The sequence below is a fragment of the Callionymus lyra genome, chromosome 5, assembly GCF_982586985.1.
Source record: "Callionymus lyra chromosome 5, fCalLyr1.hap1.1, whole genome shotgun sequence".
Lineage (NCBI taxonomy): Eukaryota > Metazoa > Chordata > Actinopteri > Syngnathiformes > Callionymidae > Callionymus > Callionymus lyra.
Genome location: NC_141822.1, coordinates 14,081,533 through 14,105,669, shown reverse-complemented (window position 1 = coordinate 14,105,669; position 24,137 = coordinate 14,081,533). Strand labels below are relative to the sequence as shown.

The 24,137-nt window shown below is 36.5% G+C and overlaps 2 protein-coding genes across 2 annotated transcripts; both read left to right on the top strand.

The window, feature by feature from the left end:
* Nucleotides 1-1,393: 1,393 nt before the first annotated feature.
* Nucleotides 1,394-4,183, top strand: phpt1 (phosphohistidine phosphatase 1). Its single transcript, XM_087792473.1, has 3 exons — nt 1,394-1,637; nt 3,655-3,782; nt 3,887-4,183. Exons 1-3 carry the CDS (start codon nt 1,472-1,474, stop codon nt 3,977-3,979), a joined length of 387 nt encoding a protein of 128 aa, XP_087648599.1. The 5' UTR covers nt 1,394-1,471; the 3' UTR covers nt 3,980-4,183.
* Nucleotides 4,184-4,810: 627 nt separating this feature from the next.
* Nucleotides 4,811-21,245, top strand: mamdc4 (MAM domain containing 4). Its single transcript, XM_087792472.1, has 28 exons — nt 4,811-4,890; nt 6,883-6,969; nt 7,053-7,214; nt 8,268-8,387; nt 8,452-8,688; nt 10,416-10,532; nt 10,687-10,839; nt 10,907-11,010; nt 11,613-11,768; nt 11,834-11,924; nt 12,303-12,416; nt 13,062-13,154; nt 13,233-13,370; nt 13,435-13,577; nt 14,308-14,416; nt 14,485-14,589; nt 14,669-14,803; nt 15,973-16,097; nt 17,072-17,294; nt 17,352-17,474; nt 17,534-17,661; nt 17,776-17,866; nt 18,548-18,697; nt 18,764-18,889; nt 18,984-19,108; nt 19,191-19,287; nt 20,255-20,433; nt 21,130-21,245. Exons 1-28 carry the CDS (start codon nt 4,833-4,835, stop codon nt 21,157-21,159), a joined length of 3,519 nt encoding a protein of 1,172 aa, XP_087648598.1. The 5' UTR covers nt 4,811-4,832; the 3' UTR covers nt 21,160-21,245.
* The last annotated feature ends 2,892 nt before the right edge of the window (nt 21,246-24,137 follow it).

Below are 24,137 nucleotides of genomic sequence, written 5' to 3'. Positions count from 1 at the left end.
AAACACAGTATATATATACAATAAAAACCACTTAAATAAATAAATAATCTCTAATCACATTTATCTAATTATAAAGATAATTTAAAAAAATAAACAAGTATTGCCTTTATTTGTTCAGGCTTTTCCTTGATTTTCTGGAACTCCTGTTATGTTATCAGTTTTATATTGATCTTTAATATATATACTTTATTGAATATTGTTTTGATGGTTTAAGCGCTTCGTGACCCTGGTCTGGAAAAGCGCTATACAAATAAAAATTACTTACTTACTTACTTACTCTTCCGTTTTAACTGGTGTTGAGTCGTGGAACAATAAAATAAAAGTAAACAGTACTATAAAAATAATAACAACAAGAGCAATAATAACAACAATTCTAACAATAAAAAAAACACTTAATAAATATATATTTATTTAAGTTATCCATCTGTCTGTCTGTCTGTTTATCGGTTTGTTTCTGTTTATCTGTCTGTCTTTATTTATTCTAAAAATAAAAAACACTTAAATAAATATATATTTATTATGGTTGTTTTTTTTTATTGTTAGAATTGTTGTTATTATTGCTGTTGTTGTTATTATTTGTATAGTACTGTTTACTTTTATTTTATTGTTCCATGACTCAACCCCAGATAAATCCGAAGAGGATAAAGGCAATACTTGTTTATCTTATTTTATTATCTTTATAATTAGATAGATGTGATTAGAGATAATATATACTAACCACCATAATGTAGTGGTTAGAATATAGTAGCTATAATGAAAGAGTAAGAAATATTTAATTGAATGCTAATTGCTAAATTAGCATTCGCTAACACTGTTGGCTGCAGTGAAATTTACCACATTTGTTAATTTATTTATTTATTGAAGATTAGAATCCAATTGTTATCTGACTCTTTACATGTCCAACTAGTTATTTCATAATTAATAATAATACAAAAATGTAATATTTTATTCTTTCAACGTAAATATTGAACATTTAAAAATAAATGTAGGCATCCCTGTGGTGGAGTGATAAGATGAATTTATCTACTCTTTAAAAATGACACTTAGGTCACATGAAAAACAGATCATATTATAAGGATTTCTACCTAAAGTAAAAAAATATATTTTACAGGTCTTATTACATGATGAAAACTTCTTCAAAATAACTACAAGTAAGGTAAGGTAAGGTAAGGTAAAACTTTATTGATCAAGTCCTCTAACTCTAAGTCCATTATTGTTTATTGTTTAAATGTGCAAAATGGAGATGGCATCATCTGTTTTAACCCGGTTTTATACTCAAATAAATATAGAAAAATGTCAATATATATCAAATTAACAAAGTGTATTGAAGACCCAAAATTGCAGTTGCGAATCCGGTACAGCAGAGGGAGTTGTCGCTGTCTCGCATTACACACGCGAAGAAGAACACCAGTCGAGGCTGTTGTTGTTGTTAGCTGTTAGCTGTTAGCTTGAGCGGTTGACACGAGCCGACATGTGCACCCAGACGAAAGCTGCGGCTCTGATGGCGAACATTGCGGAGGCGGATATCGATCCTTCCGGCGTGTTCAAGTACATCCTCATCCGAGTCCACAGCAAAGAGAACGGAGATGATTCTGAGGTGGATATAGTTCGAGGCTACGGCTGGGCTGAGTATCACGGTGAGACACTGGATATTCCCTATTTTTAACATGGACTTTCCTGCCTGTGCTGCTGCAGGTTATTCTTATTTTAATCTGTGTTTATGAGGGTTATAAAATATATGTTCAAACCAAACTGGAACTAATATTCTTGTTTTTTTAATCTCTTTGCAAGCTCAAAACAGTAAAGCATTTTAGAATATTATGTTTGTCCTTCAATGTCTTTATCCAAGTTAATATTAACTTCAAGAAATATGGCTCAAAACCCCCCAAATTCTATATTTAAGTTGATTTATCGGACGCCTTATATCTAACGGTTTGACTTTAAAACTAAGCGACAGTATTGAAAAGTTCACTTTCTTTGTCAACTAGTTCAACGTTCAGTACACCCATTTTAAAAATGAACTATTTCAGTTCATAATTCAAAGTCTTCAAACATGAACATTTCTGGGAACTATTTGATCAGAATCAGAAAACGTTTATTGTCACTATTGTCTATTGTCTATTGTCACATTATTGTCACTGTTACTGTCATTGTCACATTGTCTTCTCGTCTGGACTATTGTAACAGTTTGTTTTCATGTCTTAACAAGAAGGATCTGTCTCGTCTGCAGTTGATTCAGAACTCTGCAGCGAGAATTCTGACCCGCTCTAGTAGAAGAACTCACATTTCTCCGATCCTTAAAACTCTTCACTGGCTTCCAGTTTCTTTCAGGATCAACTTTAAAATTCTGGTTCTTACTTTCAGAACTATTCATGGTCAGGCTCCTCCTTACATCACTGATCTGATCTAGCCTTACACCCCAGCTCGGGCTCTGAGGTCTGTGGATCAGAATCTACTTATGGTTCCACGCACACGGTTCAGGACCAGAGGAGAGAAATCTTTTCAGGCTGTTGCTCCTAAGCTTTGGAACGATCTTCCTCTCTCTTTGCGCTTGATGGAGTCTACTGACTCCTTTAAGAAACACCTTAAGACGTTTCTATTTGTTCAGGCTTTTCCTTGAATTTCTCGAACTCCTGTGTTGTTCTCAGTATTATCTTGATCTTTAAAGTATGTACTTTTTTGAGTATTGTTTTGATTGTCTAAGCGCTTTGTGACCCTGGTCTCGAAAAGCGCTATATAAATAAATATTACTTACTTACTTACTTACTTACTTACTTACTATTGGAAAAAACAACACAGGAATTTTATCCGGTGTTGTGTTTAACAGTGTAGGAGAAAGTGCATGAAATAAATATAAAATGAGAAGAATAAAATACATTAATACACATTTTGAACCTTCAAGAACTATAGTTTAAATTGGGGAAGAATTCCTGTCTATTCACTTCACAATTCATGGTCCTGACGTGCAGATCTGCATATAAAACTCTTTTTGAAATGTTGATTCAAATGAAAGCTTCACAAAAGTTAGCTAGTTTTAAAAAATCCCATAATAAGTTACAAAGGTTAGGAAGTTCTTTATACAAATGCAATGTAATGGCATGGTATTGTTTGGTGTTGTACACAATAATGTGATTTCCAACTAAACTGAAAACTACTAAAATAAAAATGTACAGTAAATAATTCAGATTTGTCTAAAAATATGAATGCTCTAATATATGTTGGGTGTATATCATACATCATACATTTAAAGCAATTAATGTATATATAATATACAGTATATATATATATATATATATATATATAAAATTAAAATGTTTTAAAGCATTGATTTATTATTATTATTTAATAATGAAATGCGATAATTTATATATTAAAAGGTTAAATCAATTTAATTTTGAAATCTAACCAACATTGTCTTATTTTTAAAATGAATTATGTTTTTTCAAGGATTCAAATATTTTTTCTAAATTATGTAGTTTTTTAAAAGAAAAATCTTAGTTTCAACATTTAAAATGTTAAATTCAACTATTTAATATAACGATGCCTCTATGATCTACTTCCATACATAAGCGACATTAGCTTAGCAAAATGGATTTATTTTGAATCTAAATTGAATCCATGTTGGCATATTCATAGTCAATCTTTCTCCTGCAGCCGACATCTACGACAAGGTCTCAGCAGAGCTGGAGAAGGACGGCCTCTTGGACTGCGAGTGTGTCGGAGGAGGACGGATCAAACACGATCCTCAGGACAAAAAGATACACGTGTATGGATACTCCATGGTGAGAGTCCTGTTATATTCCTTCTCGAGTAAATACAAAGCTTAAGTGAAGACATCAACAATCATGTTTTAGGCACTTTGCTAGTTTTTGGTCTTGTGTTTCAGGGCTTTGGACGAGCCAATCATGAAGTTTCCACTGAGAAACTGAAGGTTCGATATCCTGACTACGAGATCACGTGGGAAAATGATGGATATTGACCAGCAGCGTTTCATGACCTTGCACTATATGGACTAATAACACTCGCTTCCTAAACCTTGTGAACAGCTGTCATCATCGATACACTTTCAAGAAGATGCTCTTAACACTGGTTTACTTTTAGTTCAAATTAAATCATGTGAAAGTTTTTCCTGGACATCTTGTCAAGTGAAATACATGTATTTAATAAAAGCACTTTCCAGTCATTTGTTTTAATGTTTTATTTACTAGTAATATTCATGATGAAGAACATTGGTGCATTTGGAGTCTCTAATGGTTCTAAATATCGCTTTTAAAAATTTAGTTTAGTTCGTTTTAACTTGTTTGTAATTTGTTATGATCATGTGATCACTATTACTTATTCTTTATTATTTTATTAAAGTGTGTCAAGGCAGTAGTCTTTGGACTTGAAGCGTTTCATAAACAAGTCATTAAATTATCCGTCTCAATAAATCTGCCTGACTTTACTGCTGTTGATAGAATGAATGTTTCATAAGAGAGGCTGATGAAGATGGTGAAATTGGTTTTAACCTCTGATGCTGACAAACAAAGAGTAAGTTGAGTCATGAGACCTTAAAAATGCCTTAATTTTGAAATATTTTCCCCAAAAAAGCACTATTATTCATTTTAAAATTAAACTCAGGAGAACAAAATGGTTAATAAATAATTACATCGTTCTCATTAAGTTCTTGAACGCATCACAGCGCTCAAGTTGGAGCTCCTGTTCCGTCGGTTTGTGATGGAATAAACAAAGTGCTGTTGCAGGTGCATGCTGGGTAAGTTTGAAGTCCAGCTGTTATCAAGTGAGGGGAGCGTCTCGGTTCCTGCAGCATTACTCATTGATTCCACCTGGGCATGAGGATGTTACGCTGCTGGAGCGCGGCGCTCCTCCTGCTGTTGATGCTGGGGTCGGGTAAGAAAAAGAGTCGATACATTGAATATAAAAATAAATAATTACCTGTTATTTCATTGATTCCCTTGACTCAGCTTCACTGCCAAAACTTGTAAGAGTTAAATGATGGTTTGGTAAACGTGCAGAACCGTTATATTTATTTTATAGTTTTTTATTTGGCTTATTACCAATACTTATTTATTATTTGGTTTTATTTTATTGGTTTATTTTTGTTACTAACCACTATAATGAAGCTGTAATGAGATGAGAAGAAATCATTTAAGTGAAGAACATTTAAACTTAATGCTAATCGCTAAAAGAGCTAGCTGCAGTCATTAGCCATTTTTCTTTATTTGTTTTATTATTGATATTTATATTATTAATTTTTTTATCATTATTTCGTTTTATTTCATTGCTCTATGTTTGTATTTAACCACTTTAATGAAGCTGTAGTTGGATAGAATAAATAATTCAAGTGAATATCATTTAAACTTGATGCTAATGCTAATCGCTAGAAGAGCTAGCTGCAGTCATTAGCCAGTTTTTTGTATTTGTTTTTTTGTTGATATTTATTAATTTTATTATTATTTTGATTTATTTAATTGCTCTTTGTTTGTATTTAACCACTTTAATGAAGCTGTAGTTAGATAGAATAAATAATTCAAGTAAATATAATTTAAACTTGATGCTAATGCTAATCGCTAGAAGAGCTAGCTGCAGTCATTCTTGGGTGAAATTCACCAAACAGTGTTTTTATTTGAATCCGACCTTGATCTGATTATGAAAATGTCAGACTAAATAAAAAAAAATCTATAATTTTTTATTAAATTCTGAATGACAGAACTTTGGTAAATTGCATTTAAAGGCAAATAATACATTTAGAGTCAAGCTTATGACTAAAATATCAAATTACATAACTTCATTTCATTATGTTTGTATATTTTGGAGAATAAGTTCAGAGGGCATTCTATGTAGTACTTTCCAGATGTGGAGAAATGATCAAATTACTTGATAAAATATTCCAAAACATGAATGTATTTCATCAACAACTTCATAGAAAACTTCATCATGTAAGTCACAACATTTCACAGTTTGAAACATTTTTTTTCTAGAAGGAGGACTTTATGATGAGCGTCTTGAATGTGTTTTATTTGAGGTATAAACAACAAATCTATGATATGTGTCGATTTAACCAACTGTGGGTGGCTAGTTCGACGGGTGTCGCCTTCAGGTTCCAACTTTAAGTGCGGAGATCAGTCTCCAGGTTGGCCTTTGAGCCTGTGAGATAAATCTCTGACACTTAATCTGATAACAAGTCAGTCTTGAGTCAAGCTCAGTGGGAAATTATTTGTTTATTTTGAGCTCATCCCGTTATTTAACATCCCTTAAAAATGTTATTTGCGAAAAAAAACATAAATGTGAAAACTTACAGGCGTATTTATTCTGATTTATTTTATTGGTGGAGGTGAAAGATGAATCTGATCCTCAACAATTGAGGAAATAAGTGGGTGTGTTGACTTTTTTATGCGCTACTTGCTGCCATCAATCCTTATCTGTCCTTTTCATACTTTAGAAAGAATGCTTACCCAATAAATATAAAATACTACGGCAAAAAAGCAACAATTAAATTTCCTCTGGGGACACATTTTGTACAGTGGATGTTGTGAGGGGCCATCAAGCCGAAATAAAGGAACAAAAAGTATAAAATAATGTAGTAATATCCATCTAAATAAAGGTTAATTTAGTTATCTTAATTTGATCTTCTATAAAACATTTCTACAAATGCTTTTTTATATTCACTTAAATCGTTTTCAGGGGCAATAAATATTCACAAAAATAAACTAATCTGCCTGTAGTGATTAGATTATATGTGAAAAATAGTGATAAATACATAATTAAAATTGGTAGTTTCTTCATAATCTTTGACCGCGTGAGGGCAACATTAATGCAATCTAAGTTTGCCCCGAAGTATAATCCAATAATTGGTGACAAATGTTGTTTGTTTCCCGACAGTATCGGCCGATCCACATTCGTGCTCGGCAGAAAAGATATGTGACTTTGTGTGCAACTGTCCCGACTGCGAAGATGAGCGAGACTGTGGTACTGTTGACACGTTGACCTGAAGAAGTCATTCAGAGGTCGCTCGAGATCATGAAAACATAAAAAGCGCATTTCTACTCCAGGATACAGAGGGACAGACTTTGTGTGTGACTTCGAGGACGAGGACATGTGTGGATGGACTGTTGCCGACCCAGATCGAGTGTTCCTGTGGGAGAGGAGGCAGAGAGGACCCTTGTTGACCGACACTGGACCGTCGTCAGACTTCACCGTTGGAACAGCCAAAGGTTTTTTACATATGGCTTTAAGTATATCAGTGCCAACATAATATTGAATGGTTGAGTTAATCATTTTAAATGTTAAAATCAATTAGGTTTTTTTAAGAATTCAATATTTTAATTCAATAATTTCTATATTCAAAAGTCGGTTTTCTTTTTTTTTCAAACAAATATTTTCCAAATGTATGCATTTGTTCTTCACAGTCTGACATTTTACTTCCATTGATCAAAAAATACATTTCTAAAAGTGAATATATTTTAAATTCGGAGCCTTTTAAATTTTGATATACAAATGCTGGTTTATTTAGTAACACCATTTAGTTGAAAGTAGCTTGGTACTCTTATGGTGGCAACATGTTCATATTGAATTTAAATATCTACGAATTAAAGAATATTGAATTTAGAAAATGTATTTTTCAATGGTTGGAAAAGTATCAAAATCTTCATTCATATTAGGAATATTCCAATATTTGAATTCAAGTGTTCATCAATTACAACAAATTAAACACTTGAATATAGAAAGTATTGCATTAAATTATAAATAAATAAATGTTTAAAACCAATAAAAATTAAGTTAAATGTTCAATTTGTTTAATATTGTGTTGAAACTAATATTCTTCCATTATAAACTGTCATTTATTTTTTTATGATGGGTGTAATAAGTAAAATCAAGATCAAATGAAAGGACATTAATATAAAATAATGCATTTCGCTGAATGTAAAAGTGAAAAGTCTATAAACAGATTTATATTATAATATTACATAATAATAATTAAATTGCGTGTTTATGAAAAATAAATCTGAAATCATACATTATATATTTATGACTGATTTATTTATTTTTATTTCAAATTTTAAGAAAGGTCTAAAAAGTTTATACATAAACACTTGATAGTTCATCAGATATAAAACAGGGTAATTATTCTTATCATAACTAATATGTTTGTGTGTTCTGCAGCAAGCCCTTAAAATATTTTTGTTACAAAAACGTAAAAGTGCTCAGAAACATTTGATGGTTTTGATTGAAAGAAAAAAAAACCTGTTGTTTCTTCGCCTGTGCAGGTTGGTTCATGACTGTGACTAAATCCACACCAGATGAAATCACAGTTCTAGTCTCACAGGAGATGAAACATTCTGCACCAACATGTCGCCTTCGTCTGCGATACTTCAGCTGGAGCGAAGGTAATCTTTAACAGTTTGATGAATCTTTTATTCTTTTACTCTCTATGGTATAATGTTGTTCCAGATCGAAACTGGGATGCTGGATCCTCAAAACTGTGGGCCTCCATCAGCTCTGGTGAACCCGTTGACTCAGTCGTCTGGCGCCCTGAGATGAACAAACTACGGGTCTGGAGGGAGGCGACCATCTTCATCGGACGTATTCCCAGACCTTTCCAGATCAGCTTTTACGCCTCGTGTGACTACTGCAATGGAGGAGAGATCGCCATCGACCAGCTGGAGTTTCTGGATTGTGCTTTGCCTCGTAACTATTTTCCCTGTTTTCTAACTGCTATCAACTTATTTTATTCATGGTAGAAACGTTTAGTTTTGGTTTAAAGAAGGTGTAGAAAATCTGTTTAGAGAAATCTAAATACTCTCCGAAAAATTTACATTCGAGATTATCCAAAAGTTCGTCCAACAAATATTTTGACCAAAAAGTATTCTTCGAGACAGTAAGATAACGTTATTATAAAAATGATTTTTAAATGATTCTAGCTGGATGTATGGAAGTATATTACCTCCATCACAATATTGATTGGTTTGATTTAACATTTCATTCAAACATTTTGAGCATTTTTTTAAAATAACTGAATTAGATCATTTCTATGTTCAAATTTAGGAGTGTTCTTTTTTTTAAGAATTTAATTCCATTTTTTATATATATATATTTTACATATGGTATCTATTTTATTTTATTTTCTCATACATTTTCTAAATTCAATAAATTTTATTTGTGTACTTTGAAATTACATTTAAAAAGCGTTGGTATAATAGTACAACAAGACAATACCTAACCATGTGACATCATCTGTGCATTTCATGTTTGGCTGAGATACTACAAAAATATACTATTTTTCTTATTTTATTATAAATAAACGTTTCCATATAAAAATTATTTAATTTAATTATTTTACAAAATAATTAGATGTTGTTTAATCAATATTTGAAATGTTATATTAGGCCAATCTTAATATTGGCTTAATATACTCTTTCTGATGGACCCTCAACCAAATTTCAGAGAAAGCAATAAGTTCTTCTCCTGGAATTCAGTGTTTTCCCTCTTGTTCTGATGAAATAACTTTATCTCAGTCTCATCTGACCACAGTATTTTTTTCAAAAATGCTTCTTTCTTGTCCACGTGTACTTTTGCGTAACTCATGCGACTCTTCTTGTGACGAAAAGGCTTTTTGCACGTCAACCGTCCAATGAGCTGGATTGTGGAACAGGGAACATCTACACCATCAGTAGCCAGATGTTCTTGTAGTTCCCAGGAGGTGGTCTGTGGCTTGTCTGTGACCTTTCTAACCGTCCTTTGCACGGTGCCTTTCCTTTATTTTTCTGGCCTACTGCATCTTCCCTGTTCCTGTGGCCTGCCATTTCTGCACTACATTTCTGACTATGGAGACAGACAGTCCAAACCTTCTTGACAATTTCTCGTACCCTTCTTCTAATTCATGATATCGAATTATCTTAGTTTTTAGGTCCGTGGAGAGTTGTTTAGATGCCCCAATGTTGCCACTCTCTTAAAAAATGAAACTAGGACAAGCACAGCCAGTTATTACTTCTGTTAAACATCCTTTTTCATGATCGGCTCATGACTGTTGTTGTAACTGAAGGTCTCACAAGTTAATCAAAGCAATTTTTTAGCTTTAAATCCCTACAGGTCTTGGAATTAATTTGAATAAAAGGGGCCCAAACTTTTGCTCATACCATTTTTTACATTTTATTTTATCATAATAAAACTATGTAATCCTACTCCATGAATTCTGGTCTGGAAAACACTCAAATGTCTAAATCCAATCTTGTTGCCAAAGTTAGAGGAAATTATAATGAAATCTTAGAGGGGTGCCCAAACTTTTGCAAACCCCTGTATATTCATTATAATAGATACTGTATATATATGGCAAAATCAGAAATTAATATTTTTTTCATTTTAAAGCTACAGAAATCTCTCAGTTTCTTGTTTCATTTTCCTCCTGGCATCATCAGAACCTGCAGCCGAGTGTCCTGAGGGAGCACTGAGATGTGGGAACGGCGCCTGCGTGGAGTCGCACAAGGTGTGTGACGGCAGTGACGACTGCGGTGACCAAACAGATGAGATGTGTGGTGAGATTCCAGAACATTTACCTGCAGAAATGCTAAACTCATGATGAGGGGGAGGGGATTTACTCACACTTAAAGTATCTTCTTTGACTCTACTTTAGCTTATAAGTAAGATTTATTTTACTATCTGCATTATTTTTGGTTGTGTTTTCACTAGAATCCCAGTACTGTGACTTTGAGCAGAACACGTGCGGTTGGGACCGGAGGTCTTTATCCTCCTTGATTTGGGTGAGAACCAATCAGGAAGGAATTTCTACCACAGATATTCTGAAAGGACCAGGCCGGGATCACTCCACCAACACAGCATCAGGTACACGACAGTGTTCTTTTACGTTGTGAGCTCAATTGAAGGTTGTTGGTTTATGTCACGGACGTAGGTTACTTCCTGTACGTCACTGCCCCTGATGCGGGTCAGATGGAGGATTGGGCTGCGTTTCAAAGTCCTCTTCTGGAACCAGCTAATAGTACACATCCTTGCAAGGTGAGTTTATTTGTTTCTCTCATAACCTCATGAATCTCTATGTCATTGTTTCTTTTCCCGTGTTTAACACATCTGAATGAAATGAAATAACCGCATTTGTAAAACAGTTTGACTGATTTAGCCACGAATTTAACACGGACCTTGTTTTAAATTAATCTTTATCTAAACATGTGGATTATCTAGCTAGCCAACACATGCAACATAAAAGTGTCTATATACATTTTGGTCACATTGTTTACTTTGGATAACAAAAAATATCTTGTTGCATTCATTTTAAAAAATCAATTAAGGGTTGGGATTATTTTCAGACTTATTTCCCCAGAAGCATTTGTTATTACGGGGTGTGAAAATCAATCACACAGCAAATAATTAATAAAAAAAATATTTGCCAAACTCTCTCTAACCAGGCGTAACAAATTCCCACCTTTTCTTTTAACCTTCGTTTTAAAGTTAATGTAGGTCTCTGTATAATTGTTACCATCACTTTACCTTATCTTTATCACCGGCATTTTAATATGTTACCATAGCAACATGAACAAAAATCGGCTTTGATTTTGAGCTACAGAAAATTATTAAATTGTCTTGTGTTTGCAACACGGCAGATGACCATGTACACGCACCAGTTTGGGCCGAGGTCAGGAGGTCTGACGGTGTTGGTGGCTGACAAGAAAATCTACCCAGTGTGGGAAAGGGGGGGTGCTCTGGGCGACGTGTGGGTGAAGGCCGAGGTGGAGATTGTCTCTGATCATGATTTCCAGGTATTTGTCGCACTAACACAAAAAAGTTTTTTTGTGCAAGTCTCTTCTTTTATGCTCCACTCTAGATCGTCATCATGGCAGCATTAAGGGAATTTGACTATGGAGGGATCGCAGTGGACAGTATTTCGTTGTCTCCAGGGTGTAAAAATTCATCAGGTAAATTTCAGGAACATTGTCGTTTTTCTTTAAATCTAAAGCAGGGGGGTCAAATGTATTCCTACGAGGGGCCAAACTAAATCTATATCAACCACACCGTATAACCAAAAGCACAAATGTGATATAATCCTTTAATTCACATTTACTCTATCTAAAGTTCTACTTATATTAACCCTTGTGGCCCGATAATAAATGTCTTTGTGGTATCCCTTGTGTTGTCTCTGGGTCAAGGTGAATGACCTCCCTGGTTGTTGAAATCCATAATATCATGAACATAAATCTAGTTGAGATTGAGACAACCATCCCACAGGCACATAACATTTATTGGGCTTTGAGTTTGACACTAAAGTCTAAAAACTGCTCTGGTGTCTTGAACAGGTTTTTACAAGCCTGCAGAGTTCCCCAATCCTCTGAAAGACCCGTGCACCGAGCCGGACAAGATGTGCGATTTTTACCCGGACTGCATGAATAACGAAGACGAAACCAAATGTGGTAAAAGAATAAGCAAACTCTCTGCCTTTTCTAGAATACATGGTAATCTCTTGCGGCAATTCTTACTGGTGAAATACAGCTGTGAGTACCATATTTAGTTCTTCTGAATCTCCAGAGTATGGGCAATACCATGAGGAGTGGAGTTGTCACGACATTTTTAAGGTTTTTTTGGGTCTAGATAAGTGTTTTTTGCATGCATTTTATTCAGTTAAACACATAATCTAAAAAGTGTAATCTTTTCTGGTTTATAAACTCACGCAGTACATTCTTCTGGAATACACTCTCTCTCTTGTCAATTATGTGAGAGTAAAAATAAAGTCTAAACAGTGAGAAAATATTTTTCTAATGTTTAGTGAGCCCATTCCTCAAAATAAAAATCATATAATGGCTAATGAAAAGATATAAGTAATGCCTCAACCATTGAACTTAAACGGTTAAAGTACGTTCGACAGTTGTGATTGGATAGCTGGGCGGCAAAGCATCACAGGAGCAGCTACAATTGAGTTCTAGTCACCGTCACTGAGAGTGGTGAGGCACCTCGCATACAGTTATCTTTCATTAGTTCTAAGATCTCACAGACTTAGTAGTGAGATTTCAATCTACTTTATTAATACTTTTGTTTAATATCTGTGATCTCGACTGTAGGAGATTTCTCATTCCCCGACGGCAGCAAAGGCTGGACCGACAGCAGTCTCGGCAGACAAGGCTGGAGGCTGCATCAGGATTCCTCGTCAAATGGTTCGACTCCTAGATTGATTGATTATGATTTTTGGTCTATTTTGGCAAAAAAAAAAGTTCTTCTTTTTCTTCCTAAAGAAGATCACCTGTACGTGGACGAGTACCCGGGTCAACAAGTGACTGGCGCTCAGATTCGAACTCCACTGTTGGGCCCCACGGGGCCGGCCTGCAGCCTGACGTTTGAGTTCTCTCTCACTGGAGTTTCAGAGCACGTCGGTAAAAAAGAGCCTCGCCCTCTTATGTGTTTCACTCAGCTGGGGCTGATCTTACGTTCTGACAGGAGATCTGTCGCTGTGGGCGATGAACCAGCAACTGGGCTTTCAGTCCAAACTGTGGGAGTTTAGTGGCAGGACGGGCTCCCAGGCAGAGGAGGGCTGGAGAGAAGTTCAAATTCTTCTTGGAGTCAGAAAACATCGTTTCCAGGTGTGTTACAAACTCAAAATTCTTGGCTAAGCCTACTGGTGTCGTTCAAACAAAGCTTCTTGCTTGATTTTATAAAGGGATATATTGACAAAATATGAGACGAAAATCACATTTATCTTGACATCAGAGAAGTAAGTCAATTACTCAATAAGTTAAGTTAAGTTAAGTTTTCCCTCTTGTTAATTTTTGTTGTATAACCACACAGCGTTATCAGTGAAAGCTGTCGCTTCCACGGGTAGCAACACTCATAAAGCCAATAAATACTCTTCTAACTTCATGCCAATAGTGCCACTAAGTGGCGAACCATATTAACTACGTCGCATTACATGTCAATTCAATTTTATTTAAAGCGTCTAATCATTACAAAGTTATCTCCAGACACTTCACAGTTTAAGTAAGACTATAGTGGAGAAAGAAAAATAGATCCAGCAACTCAATAACGAGTAAAGCACAGTGTGGTGTTGGCGAGGAAAAAAGTTCCTTTTAAAAGGCAGAAACCTGGAGTAGAACCAGACTCATTGTTAACGGCCTCCTGCTGTGACCAGCTGGGAGGAAGGATGGACGGAGGGAAGAGTGAGGGAGGATACAGTGAGAGAAAAGAGGAGAGTATAGAAGAATCCATGGAGAGAACTCTGGATCCGACATGTGTTTTTTTTTTTTAAATAGATGAATCCTTAACTGTTGAAATTAAAATCTGCAATATTCTGTTTATTGTGTTGCTGTCCAACAGTTAATATTCGAGGCTCCCCCGGTGAACCTCTCCGCTGGTTCCAGCGTCAGAGTGAGAGACGTCATGTATAACGATTGCAGTCCAGATTATATCCCATCATCTCCCAGTGGTAACGACTACACAAAAAAATCTCTTAAACTATTCACATGGCAGCTAACGTGCTCCACGTCTGTCCAGGACTGGCGTGCAACTTCGAGGACGGACTGTGCGGCTGGTACCAGGACAACGAGGGCAGCTTCGACTGGACGCTCGTCGAGGGGACGGACCACACTATAGGGGTTGGTGAGTGTTCCTCAAGACAACTTTGAGGCGGATTTTCAAAGAAGATTTTGTTCACTGACGTTCCAATGATCGTGTTCAGGCAAAAGTCTGGTCGTGGATTTCTGGAGTAAGTCTCTACGTGGTGCGTACGGACGATTGGTATCGTACGACCTGCCGAAGAACACGGGGGAGTATTGTCTCTCCTTCTTCTTCAAGCTCTATGGACCAAACACAGGTGATCATAGATGATGTTTTCAGAAGAAGACAATAGGTCATTTTATTTATTCCATTTGATGAGTCACTTTTTCATAATGGACCGTTTTTGATACAACTGTGCGTTCCACAGGTGACAAAATTCTTATTGAGTTTTGTATTGGAGTGTTAACTTTGTGTAAAGAAGTTTTAAGAACAGTAGTAAAAATAATCTATAAAACCTATAAAATAATCATGTTTTCCGAGTGATTGATTGATTGATTGATGGATGGATGGATGGATGGATGGATGGATGGATGGATGGATGGATGGATGGATGGATGGATGGATGGATGGATGGATGGATGGATGGATGGATGGATGGATGGATGGATGGATGGATGGATGGATGGATGGATGGATGATGGATGGGTAGATGGATGGATGGATGGATGGATGGATGGATGGATGGATGGACGGACGGACGGACGGACGGACGGACGGACGGACGGACGGACGGACGGACGGACGGACGGACGGACGGACGGACGGACGGACGGACGGACGGACGGACGGACGGACGGATGGATGGATGGATGGATGGATGGATGGATGGATGGATGGATGGATGGATGGATGGATGGATGGATGGATGATGGATGGGTAGATAGATGGATGGATGGATGGACGGATGGATGGATGGATGGATGGATGGATGGATGGATGGATGGATGGATGGATGGATGGATGGATGGATGGATGGATGGATGGATGGATGGATGGATGGATGGATGGATGGATGGATGGATGGATGGATGGATTGAGGGATGGATGGATGGATGGATGGATAGTTTGTGAGTTTGTACATTCAACTGTTTTTATATTTGTTTCAGAGTTTACATTTCGTTCCTATAGATTGAAAACTTGTTTGAGAGTTTTTTAACATATTTTGAAAACGTTTCTAGTTTTGTTTCAACTATTTGTATCAGACTTAGTTTTCTTTTAGTTGTTTTTAGTTTTCTTTAGATGTTCAATTTGTTCCAGAGTTGAGTGATATTGAAATCTTAATCTTTTGATATGTTTACTTCATGGAAATGGGAACATTTAGCGCCATCTGTTGGTTTCTCAAAACGCACAACTGCTTTGTAAATATATAAATATATTTGGTTTATTAATTGTTCTTTCTTTTTTTTTCAATTTGTGGTGCTGAAGGAACCCTGAATGTGAAGCTGATCAAAGACGGTATTGAAAACGTCATCTGGAGCAGAACCGGAGATCATGGCAACGAGTGGCAAGAAGCTCACTGCCAAGTGCGACGCGACCATAGCGACGCTCAGGTACGGTTTCATGTGTCCTTGAAGGTTAGTTGCGGCACATTTTTAAATTGTTTATAAAATCGTCTTAAACATCTCTTAAAATACTATTCAATATCATTACCAATTAACAGGTTCTCTGAAAAAGCTTTTAACTGAACGTGTTTTCTTGCACTTTTTACTGTTTCAGTTTGAAGGTGGTTTGGTATAATCCATACCGTGGCCAGATGAACGTAAATCAATTATAAAATCACAGAAGTTTTTTCAACTGCAACCAGGTCAGAGATGAGCTATGGGACGAATATCCATGTCAACATTTAGAAAGAAAATTCCCTATTAAAAAAAACAATGTTCAAGGCAATATATTTGTAGATATTCAAGATTGAAAACTAACTTACATAGTTAAGTATTTATACATTTTGCTCGGCATGTAAACTCACCTGAAAGAAAAAGTTTGACACACCTGCCTTATACCTATGATTTTAATATATACACAGGAAACGAGCATAACATAAAATGGAAGGAAAACCCACATAACTAGAATGGAGGACACATTTACAAATATTGGATGGAAAAAAAAGAAATGCATTCATTTGTAGAGGGGGAAATATAGTATACAGTCAATAGGTTTGTCCAATTTGGTCCATATTTTGAGTTCAATTTGCAGTGTGATTACAAACTTCTACATTCCTATAGATAAAATAAACCATGTCTATCTTTTTCTATGTAGTGGGGGATTCAACTTTTAACATTCTTAAGTGCAAACAATAAGGAAAGCAGTTTCTTGTCTCAACATTTCTTCATGTTTTCCACTTGAAAGGGAATATTTAAATGAAAAATAGTCATTAATGTTGGTGTCTATCTGTGCTCAAAATGCTTTAACGTAAGATCAATACTAGTGGTTTGCTGCAGCATACCTGTAAAGAACCTCACCAGGGCCTAGGAGTTTTTCATTTTTTTTTTTTTAGATGTGTGTTGATCAGGTGTTTCATCCACAGCTCGTGATTGAAGTGGTTCGTTCTGGATTTGATGGTCAAGTGGCCATAGACGATATTTTCCTCAGAACGCAGTTCTGCCCCATGGCCCGGTCTTGCTCCTTCGAGGGTGGCGATTGTGGCTACAGGAATTCCGGGGACGGCGATTGGGTTTTACAGAACGGACAGTGGAGCAAGGATTACAAACAAGGGCCTCCAACAGACCACACTCTGCAGTCAGCGGAAGGTGTGATGAATGTCAATGGATGTGACTTGGATGTGATTTAATCTTGTCTCTGCTCAGGTTACTACATGGCGGTCAAATATCTTCATTCAGGCTCGGTCGCCGTCCTCTCCTCGCCTAGAAACAGAGTCGCAAAAACGGAGTGTCTGGACTTCTGGTATTATACAGCGGAGGAGAATCGCGGTGAGACACTTGAGCAAACAAGAGAGATATTAAAACGACATAACGTATTGTATTTGTAGGTTCACTGACGGTGTTTATGACTACTGCGGAGGGTGAGAGGGTGAAGATTTTTTCCAACACTCTGGAAATTGAGAACGTCTGGCTCCACGGCAGCGGGAACATCTCGGCTACGCTCGTGGACTGGCAGGTATGATCAGGGATATTTAAGTTCTATTAACACAATGACAGTGTGAACAAAGTACCTGCTGAAGTGAAACTTTAAAACAGGTTTTGAAAAAGAAACTGTTCTACTTTTTTCTAGTTGGATTTTGAGGTGATTGGAGGAAGAGGATATGAAGGTTATGTTGCCATCGACGACATCTCCTTGTCGCCTCAGCCGTGTGAAAGTCCAGGTTTGTTTTAATCCTTTTTTTAAGTCTTTACTTCAAATTTCCATGATTTAAGAAAATCACTCCTGTGTTGTTCTCAGTATTATCTTGATCTTTAAAGTATGTACTTTTTTTGAGTATTGTTTTGATTGTTTAAGCGCTTTGTGACCCTGGTCTCGAAAAGCGCTATATAAATAAATATTACTTACTTACTTACTTACATCAAGTTGATGAAATAAATTTGAAATGTGCATGTTTGGCCGCTAGGTGTCAGTGTTTCACTATCAAAAAAAAAATATTTAGAATTTTACGAAGAAATACTGACAAGAATGTTTATATCATGTGAAAATATGTTTTCTTAATTAAACGTTGAGGTTGTCCCCTGCCTTTCGCCCTAAATTGCTGGGATGGGATACGTCTGAGCATCCTGAAAAATAGGCTGAAGATTATATATTTATATTTATGTAGTAATATAAAAATTGTATATTTTGTATTGATTGGTCAATTTAAATTTACGTTAAATCTCACTATATTCTCAGTGAATTTGAGGGTTTTCGTAACCTGTTGTTGGTCATATTTTATTAGGGCTATTATGGGATTGTCAGTTTCCCCGAATTATGAAATAAGTCATATATAATATTAAGTTATTATTCCTAAAAGTTCCGCTCCGATCTAGTGAGATGTATTTGACTGTTTGTGTCGCAGGTTCGAAGTGTACTTTTGAAAAAGGCATGTGCAACTGGAGCAACAACAAGAACCCCAAAGTGGACGAGCTGGACTGGGTGAGAACAAGCACCCGGATCGAGAAGCAGTACCTCACCCCGTTCGCTGACCACACCGTGGGCACGGAAGAAGGTATTTGAAACCAAAAGTCCGGGCGAAGGAAAACTGGAGAATGAAGTTTTGTTGTCTCTCGTCCAGGTTACTTCCTGTTGCTACCCAGTACCGACCGGACATCGGCCGGTCAGAGCGCGCAGCTGCTGAGCGCTCCACTGCCTCCGACCAAAGGAACCTGCCTAAGGTTTTGGGTCTCCATTCCCTCGTCATGTGAGTCGCTCTTGTTCTTTCAGTCATTCCTGATGCAGAATAATACAAAGAAAATACCAGAGACAGGATGTGACCCGATGAATGTTTCTCGCAGCTAAGGGTCGGCTGATGGTTGGGATTCTCTCCCGGGCTTCTATGGATCAGTTGCAGATGGTGTATGAGTCAGGAGTCGTGTGGAAAGAGTTCAGTGTGAACTTTGTTGCTACAGAGGAATATCAGGTTTGCCTTCAGCACATCTACTGGAACAATAATACAGTCTACGGACTGAGACTCAACTATTTCTCTTTTTTCTTGCTTCCAGATGGTTCTAGTGGGGGACAGAGGCGTGTCCGGCTTTGTGGCTCTGGATGACATTGGATACACAATCGGGGTCAACTGTGAAAACCAAGTCACAGACAGTAAGACTCTCTGTTGCGTGAGAATGATTTTTACGAGTCAACCTTTACTACAAGCAGCAAAAAATAAGTCTGAACTGATTTGTTTCTGGCTCCTCCCTCTTTTAAAACTGTAATAACAAACTTTTTTTTTCTAGCTTCACCATCACAGGTTGCATTTGTTCTTAAATCGAAAACAATACATTAAGTTTGGCCACTAGATGACAGTGTTTCAAGTGTTTCTTAAAGGGCAATTAATGTGAAAACCCAACTCTCTTGACTCACATGTTTCAAATGTTGAATTCTTCCTCTCCCAGATGCAGTAAGTCTCTCATCATGACCATGTTTTAAACTTATTACTTTTTAAAGTTCTCTCCTAAATAAAAATTTCAGCAAACAAGAGGTCGCGAGAGCATTATGACGTAATAAAGGTCTTTGCTCCTCCAGCAGAGAAGAACGTCCTGATTTTTTCTTTATACTTGTCCCTTGGAGGTGCAGACTTCTGAGATTGATGACACTGCGTGACAAACCTCAATGCTTGACCAATCACAGCAGAGTGGGTGTGGTTATGGTAAACAAGATTGTACCTTGCGGAAAAACAAGCATTTTCAGTGGGCGGAGCTTAAGCACATTTTCTAATGTAAATATTAAAACGAAAAGAGAGTTTTGTACAAACAGACACATACTGATGATACAATAGAGTCCAAGTTCTATTTAAGACACACTTAAATCAACACATTATTAATTAATTCATCATAAAAAAAATAAAAAAACGAGACAAACGCAGATACATTGTTCTAACACGCAAAACCAGATACAAATATTCTTAGAGTTTTATGGAGATACAATATTATTCGGGTGTTTAACTTGAACTAAACTAAAAAGTTGAAGATCAGAAACCTTTGAGTCATTTTTTAGGGCTAAGATTTCAAATCTTTATTATGAAAACATTTTTTTTCCCTAAAACGTTGTTTCTGCTTCTCATCTCCAGAAAGCGTCAACACGGGTGGAATGGCGGCAGCAGTCATCGTCTCCCTGCTTCTGGTCGCCACACTCGTCGTCCTGCTCGTCCTGTACTTGAAAAAACCATCCAGCCGTCCTTCGCCGTCTCACACAGACACTTCGTCCGCCACTGGATTTCCAAACGTGGGGTACACGTCAGATGGTCAGGTAAACTACCCAAGTTTAGCTTCATCCTTCCATCTGGAATTTTTTCCGAGTTGTTTTTTGATCAGGGATGAAAACTTTTAGGCAGGTTCCTTTTACTCTGCGATCACATTAGGCCACAAACTCAATAGAGAAGCTGATGTTCTTGAACATGAGTTTTTTTCTTTCTCATTGTTCCTTCAGGAAATAAATCTCCCGGTTGGATTTTAAGGTGAGAATATAAATAAATCTTAATTAAAGCACCATTATATTTGTTAAGAATTAATCAACTTTTTTTGTATTTCATCAATTCATTTAATCTATGGTGGCCATACGCTAGTAGTAAAATATTGTTTCTGGCTCCCTCGCGTGTTAGAATGGTGTAACTACAACGCTATACCCAAGTTCACTCTTCCTCTCACAAATCGCATGTTCCTTTTTTTCAATCATTTTTAACGAGAGAAATCGGTTTTTATCTTCCTGGTAAGTTGAAAATGTCTCTCATTACTTCATATAAAACAAATCAAACCATCATTACAGGAAGAATAAAAGCGATTTTTTTTAATATTCCAAAATGTTGTTGCTTCAAGTCAACCTCTCAGAAAAAAAGGTAACGAATCAAATTCACTTAATTAATAATAAAAGTATTTAAATGAATACATATTTTCTCGATCATTGCTTGTTTAAAATTCTGATCAAACCACTTTTGTGTTCCAACAGTCCATTAGCATCGTGAGTCGAGGCGAATAAAGCTGCGGTGCTGCCACCTACCGGTGAAGTTGTGAACTTCGAGCGAGAAGTCAGAAATCACTCCGAATCAGAACCGATCAAATGTCTCTTTTCCGCCGCCTAAAATATATGTTTTAAATGTACAAAATGGAATTAAATAATAAAGTGAAGTGAAAAACTACAGCAGGTCAATTTACAAAATCAGTTTGTTAAATTAGTACATGTGTTTTTAATCTATTCATTTCAGGGTAAACTTCTCTATATTTTTATAAAATATGCACAATTTTGATGAAATTTAAACCATGTGTGTGACATACTAAGTAAGAGAGATTTCCAGAATTTCGGCTATTTTTGTTAATCGTAAGGGGGCGGAAAGGGGGGCAAAAAAAAGGAATCAAAATCAACATTTTTCGAGTGTCGATGGAGACCGAATGTATTAAATATAAGCGTGTTGAATACTGACCTCTCACTGAAGGCTTTAGGAGGGAGAGCAACTCAATCAGGTCATGGGAAAGGGAGATTCCGGGGGGCAGAAGACCCCCATGAAAATAAGAACTTGTCCAATTTTTATGAAGACTAAATATCTTGAAAGGGGGCAAAAGACCCTCGTGAAAATCAAAATATATCCTATTTTGATCAAGATCTAATACCTTTAAAATTAGCATGTAGACTACTGACCTCTCAGTAAAGGTTTTGAGAAGGGAGGGCAACTCAATTAGGTCAAGAGAAAGGGGACAGAAGACCCCCATGAAAATTTAAATGTTTCCAATTTTGATGAAGTAACCCCCCCCCTCCCCGCCCCCACTCTCATGATAGGGATTTTAGGTTTGTTTATTACATGTATTTTTATACCCGTGCATTTCAGTGAGTCGTCTGTCTATAACCGGACCAATAAGCATGTTTTCTCCGTGTAGTTTAGACTGTAGTGAAATTGTTTGTCATCTCAGTCAAGAGAATGATCGTGACATCATGCCCTTAGCAACCGCGGCGTCTCTACGGCAACATCCTCTGCCGCTTCTCTGCAATTCTCCCCACTTGTTCATCAGTAAAACGACTATTCATCACTTGATCGGCTTGTGTTTCGTGGCCAAAGTTGGAAGTCGACGAGGGGAGACGTCGTTTTGACGTCTTCGACCGTTGAGTGATCACAGTCAACCTGCCTTTTCCATCCCGGTTGATGGATCCCACGGTCCTCATCTTCCTGCTGTACGTGATGATCCTGCACGAGCTGGTCTGTGGCTGGATGCACCAGCGGCGACAAAGAAGCAAACCCCACCGAGCAGCTGCGCCCCTGCTGCGCTCCAGGTGCGTGTCCGTGACAAAATCTCAACTCACTTCTTACATATGAATCTCTGCGTTTAGACCATTGTTAACAAAGTCCTTTATTTGGAGGTTAGAACCCAATGAAGACGACAAAATAGTGACGATCGAAAAGGATTGTCAGGAATATATGCGATACATTTTTCACGTTTTAAACACTTTATAAAGTTCTCCCCCGTCTGAAAAGTCGGCGAAAGAGAGGTTATGAGAGCGGCGTCCATTCAGTGTAACTCCTCCTCCAGCCAGCTGTAACCACTCCCCGCTTTGTTTATACAACGAGTCTCTTGGAGGTGGAGAGTTCCGGGATTGACGACGTGCGGTGACAGACGTCTATCCTTGAAGCTTGATGTACATATATATATAAATATAAGTAGATATATATATATATATATAGATATATATAGATATATATAGATATATCTATATATATATATATATATAGATATATATAGATATATATAGATATATATAGATATATATAAGTATTAATTTTACTGATCAAATATGTTAAATATGAGTTAAAAAACAGAGCTACATTTTTTCGGAAGAAAAGATGTCTTAGGCAGTAGTTACCTGAGACATTTACGGCCCGACATTCTTCGGGTGTGGACCAATTGGAGGAGGGTCGGCGTGTTCAACTCTGAGAGCAAAAGTCTCCGGCACGATCTTGAAGTTAAAAATAAAACCGGTCGATCCGCATTCCTTTTCCTCACAGAAGCAAGAGCGTGTTTTTAAATGGCAGCGAAATTACAGGAGTCACACCTGCAGAACCAATTGTTAATAATTAGAATTGAGGCAGGACGACGTGTTCCGCTGAGTCAGAACCAGAGCGTCGGGTCGATTGATGTCAAAGTCTGATATAGATATATATAGATATAACTTCCTACATTGTATAGTTTTTCAATTTAATCCATATTTATTCATCCAAAAACATTCATTTATTTTTAAATAATGAATTAAAACGTTTCCTTTAATTATTTTATTGTTTAATATATATAATTTAGCATCCCAGCATGCATTGCAGGAGTAAAGGACCCCAAGGCATACTCTTTTAAATTTTGTTTTTTAACCTGTTAAGCTTTGATTATATATATATATACATAGGATTATTATAGGATTATTATATATATATATATATATATATATATATATATATATATATATATATATACATATATATCGTCCATCAATATGTTTCCAGAATTTAAGCTCTTAAATATCTACATATGAGATAATAAAATAGATATAATTTAGATCATTTCTACTTTTCATACCGATAATCTCTCCTGTCTCTGATAAAATAAAGGTTTATCTTTAACTAGTTCACTAAAAAACTCAATATTAAGTTGGATTCTATCATATATGTCAATAAGGAAAATATGAACTCATGTCAAGAATTGTGTTTTTTGTGCTACACTACAAATATTTCAGTTCTTCTGTCATCCATTAAACTTTATGTTGGGATCTAAACAACTTGGTCATGTTTTTTCATTTTTAAAAATGTTTTCCTCTAATAGTGGACGGATTTTTCGGACGACCTGGAGGAGGAACAGCATCATCCGAACTCACCAAGACCTGAGGAAGTGTGGACGCTTCGTGAGAAAAGCGTAGCAACACATGCGGAAATATGAACGTGTAAACTGGTACGAAATAAACATTTTGTTCTTTAAATGTCTCTG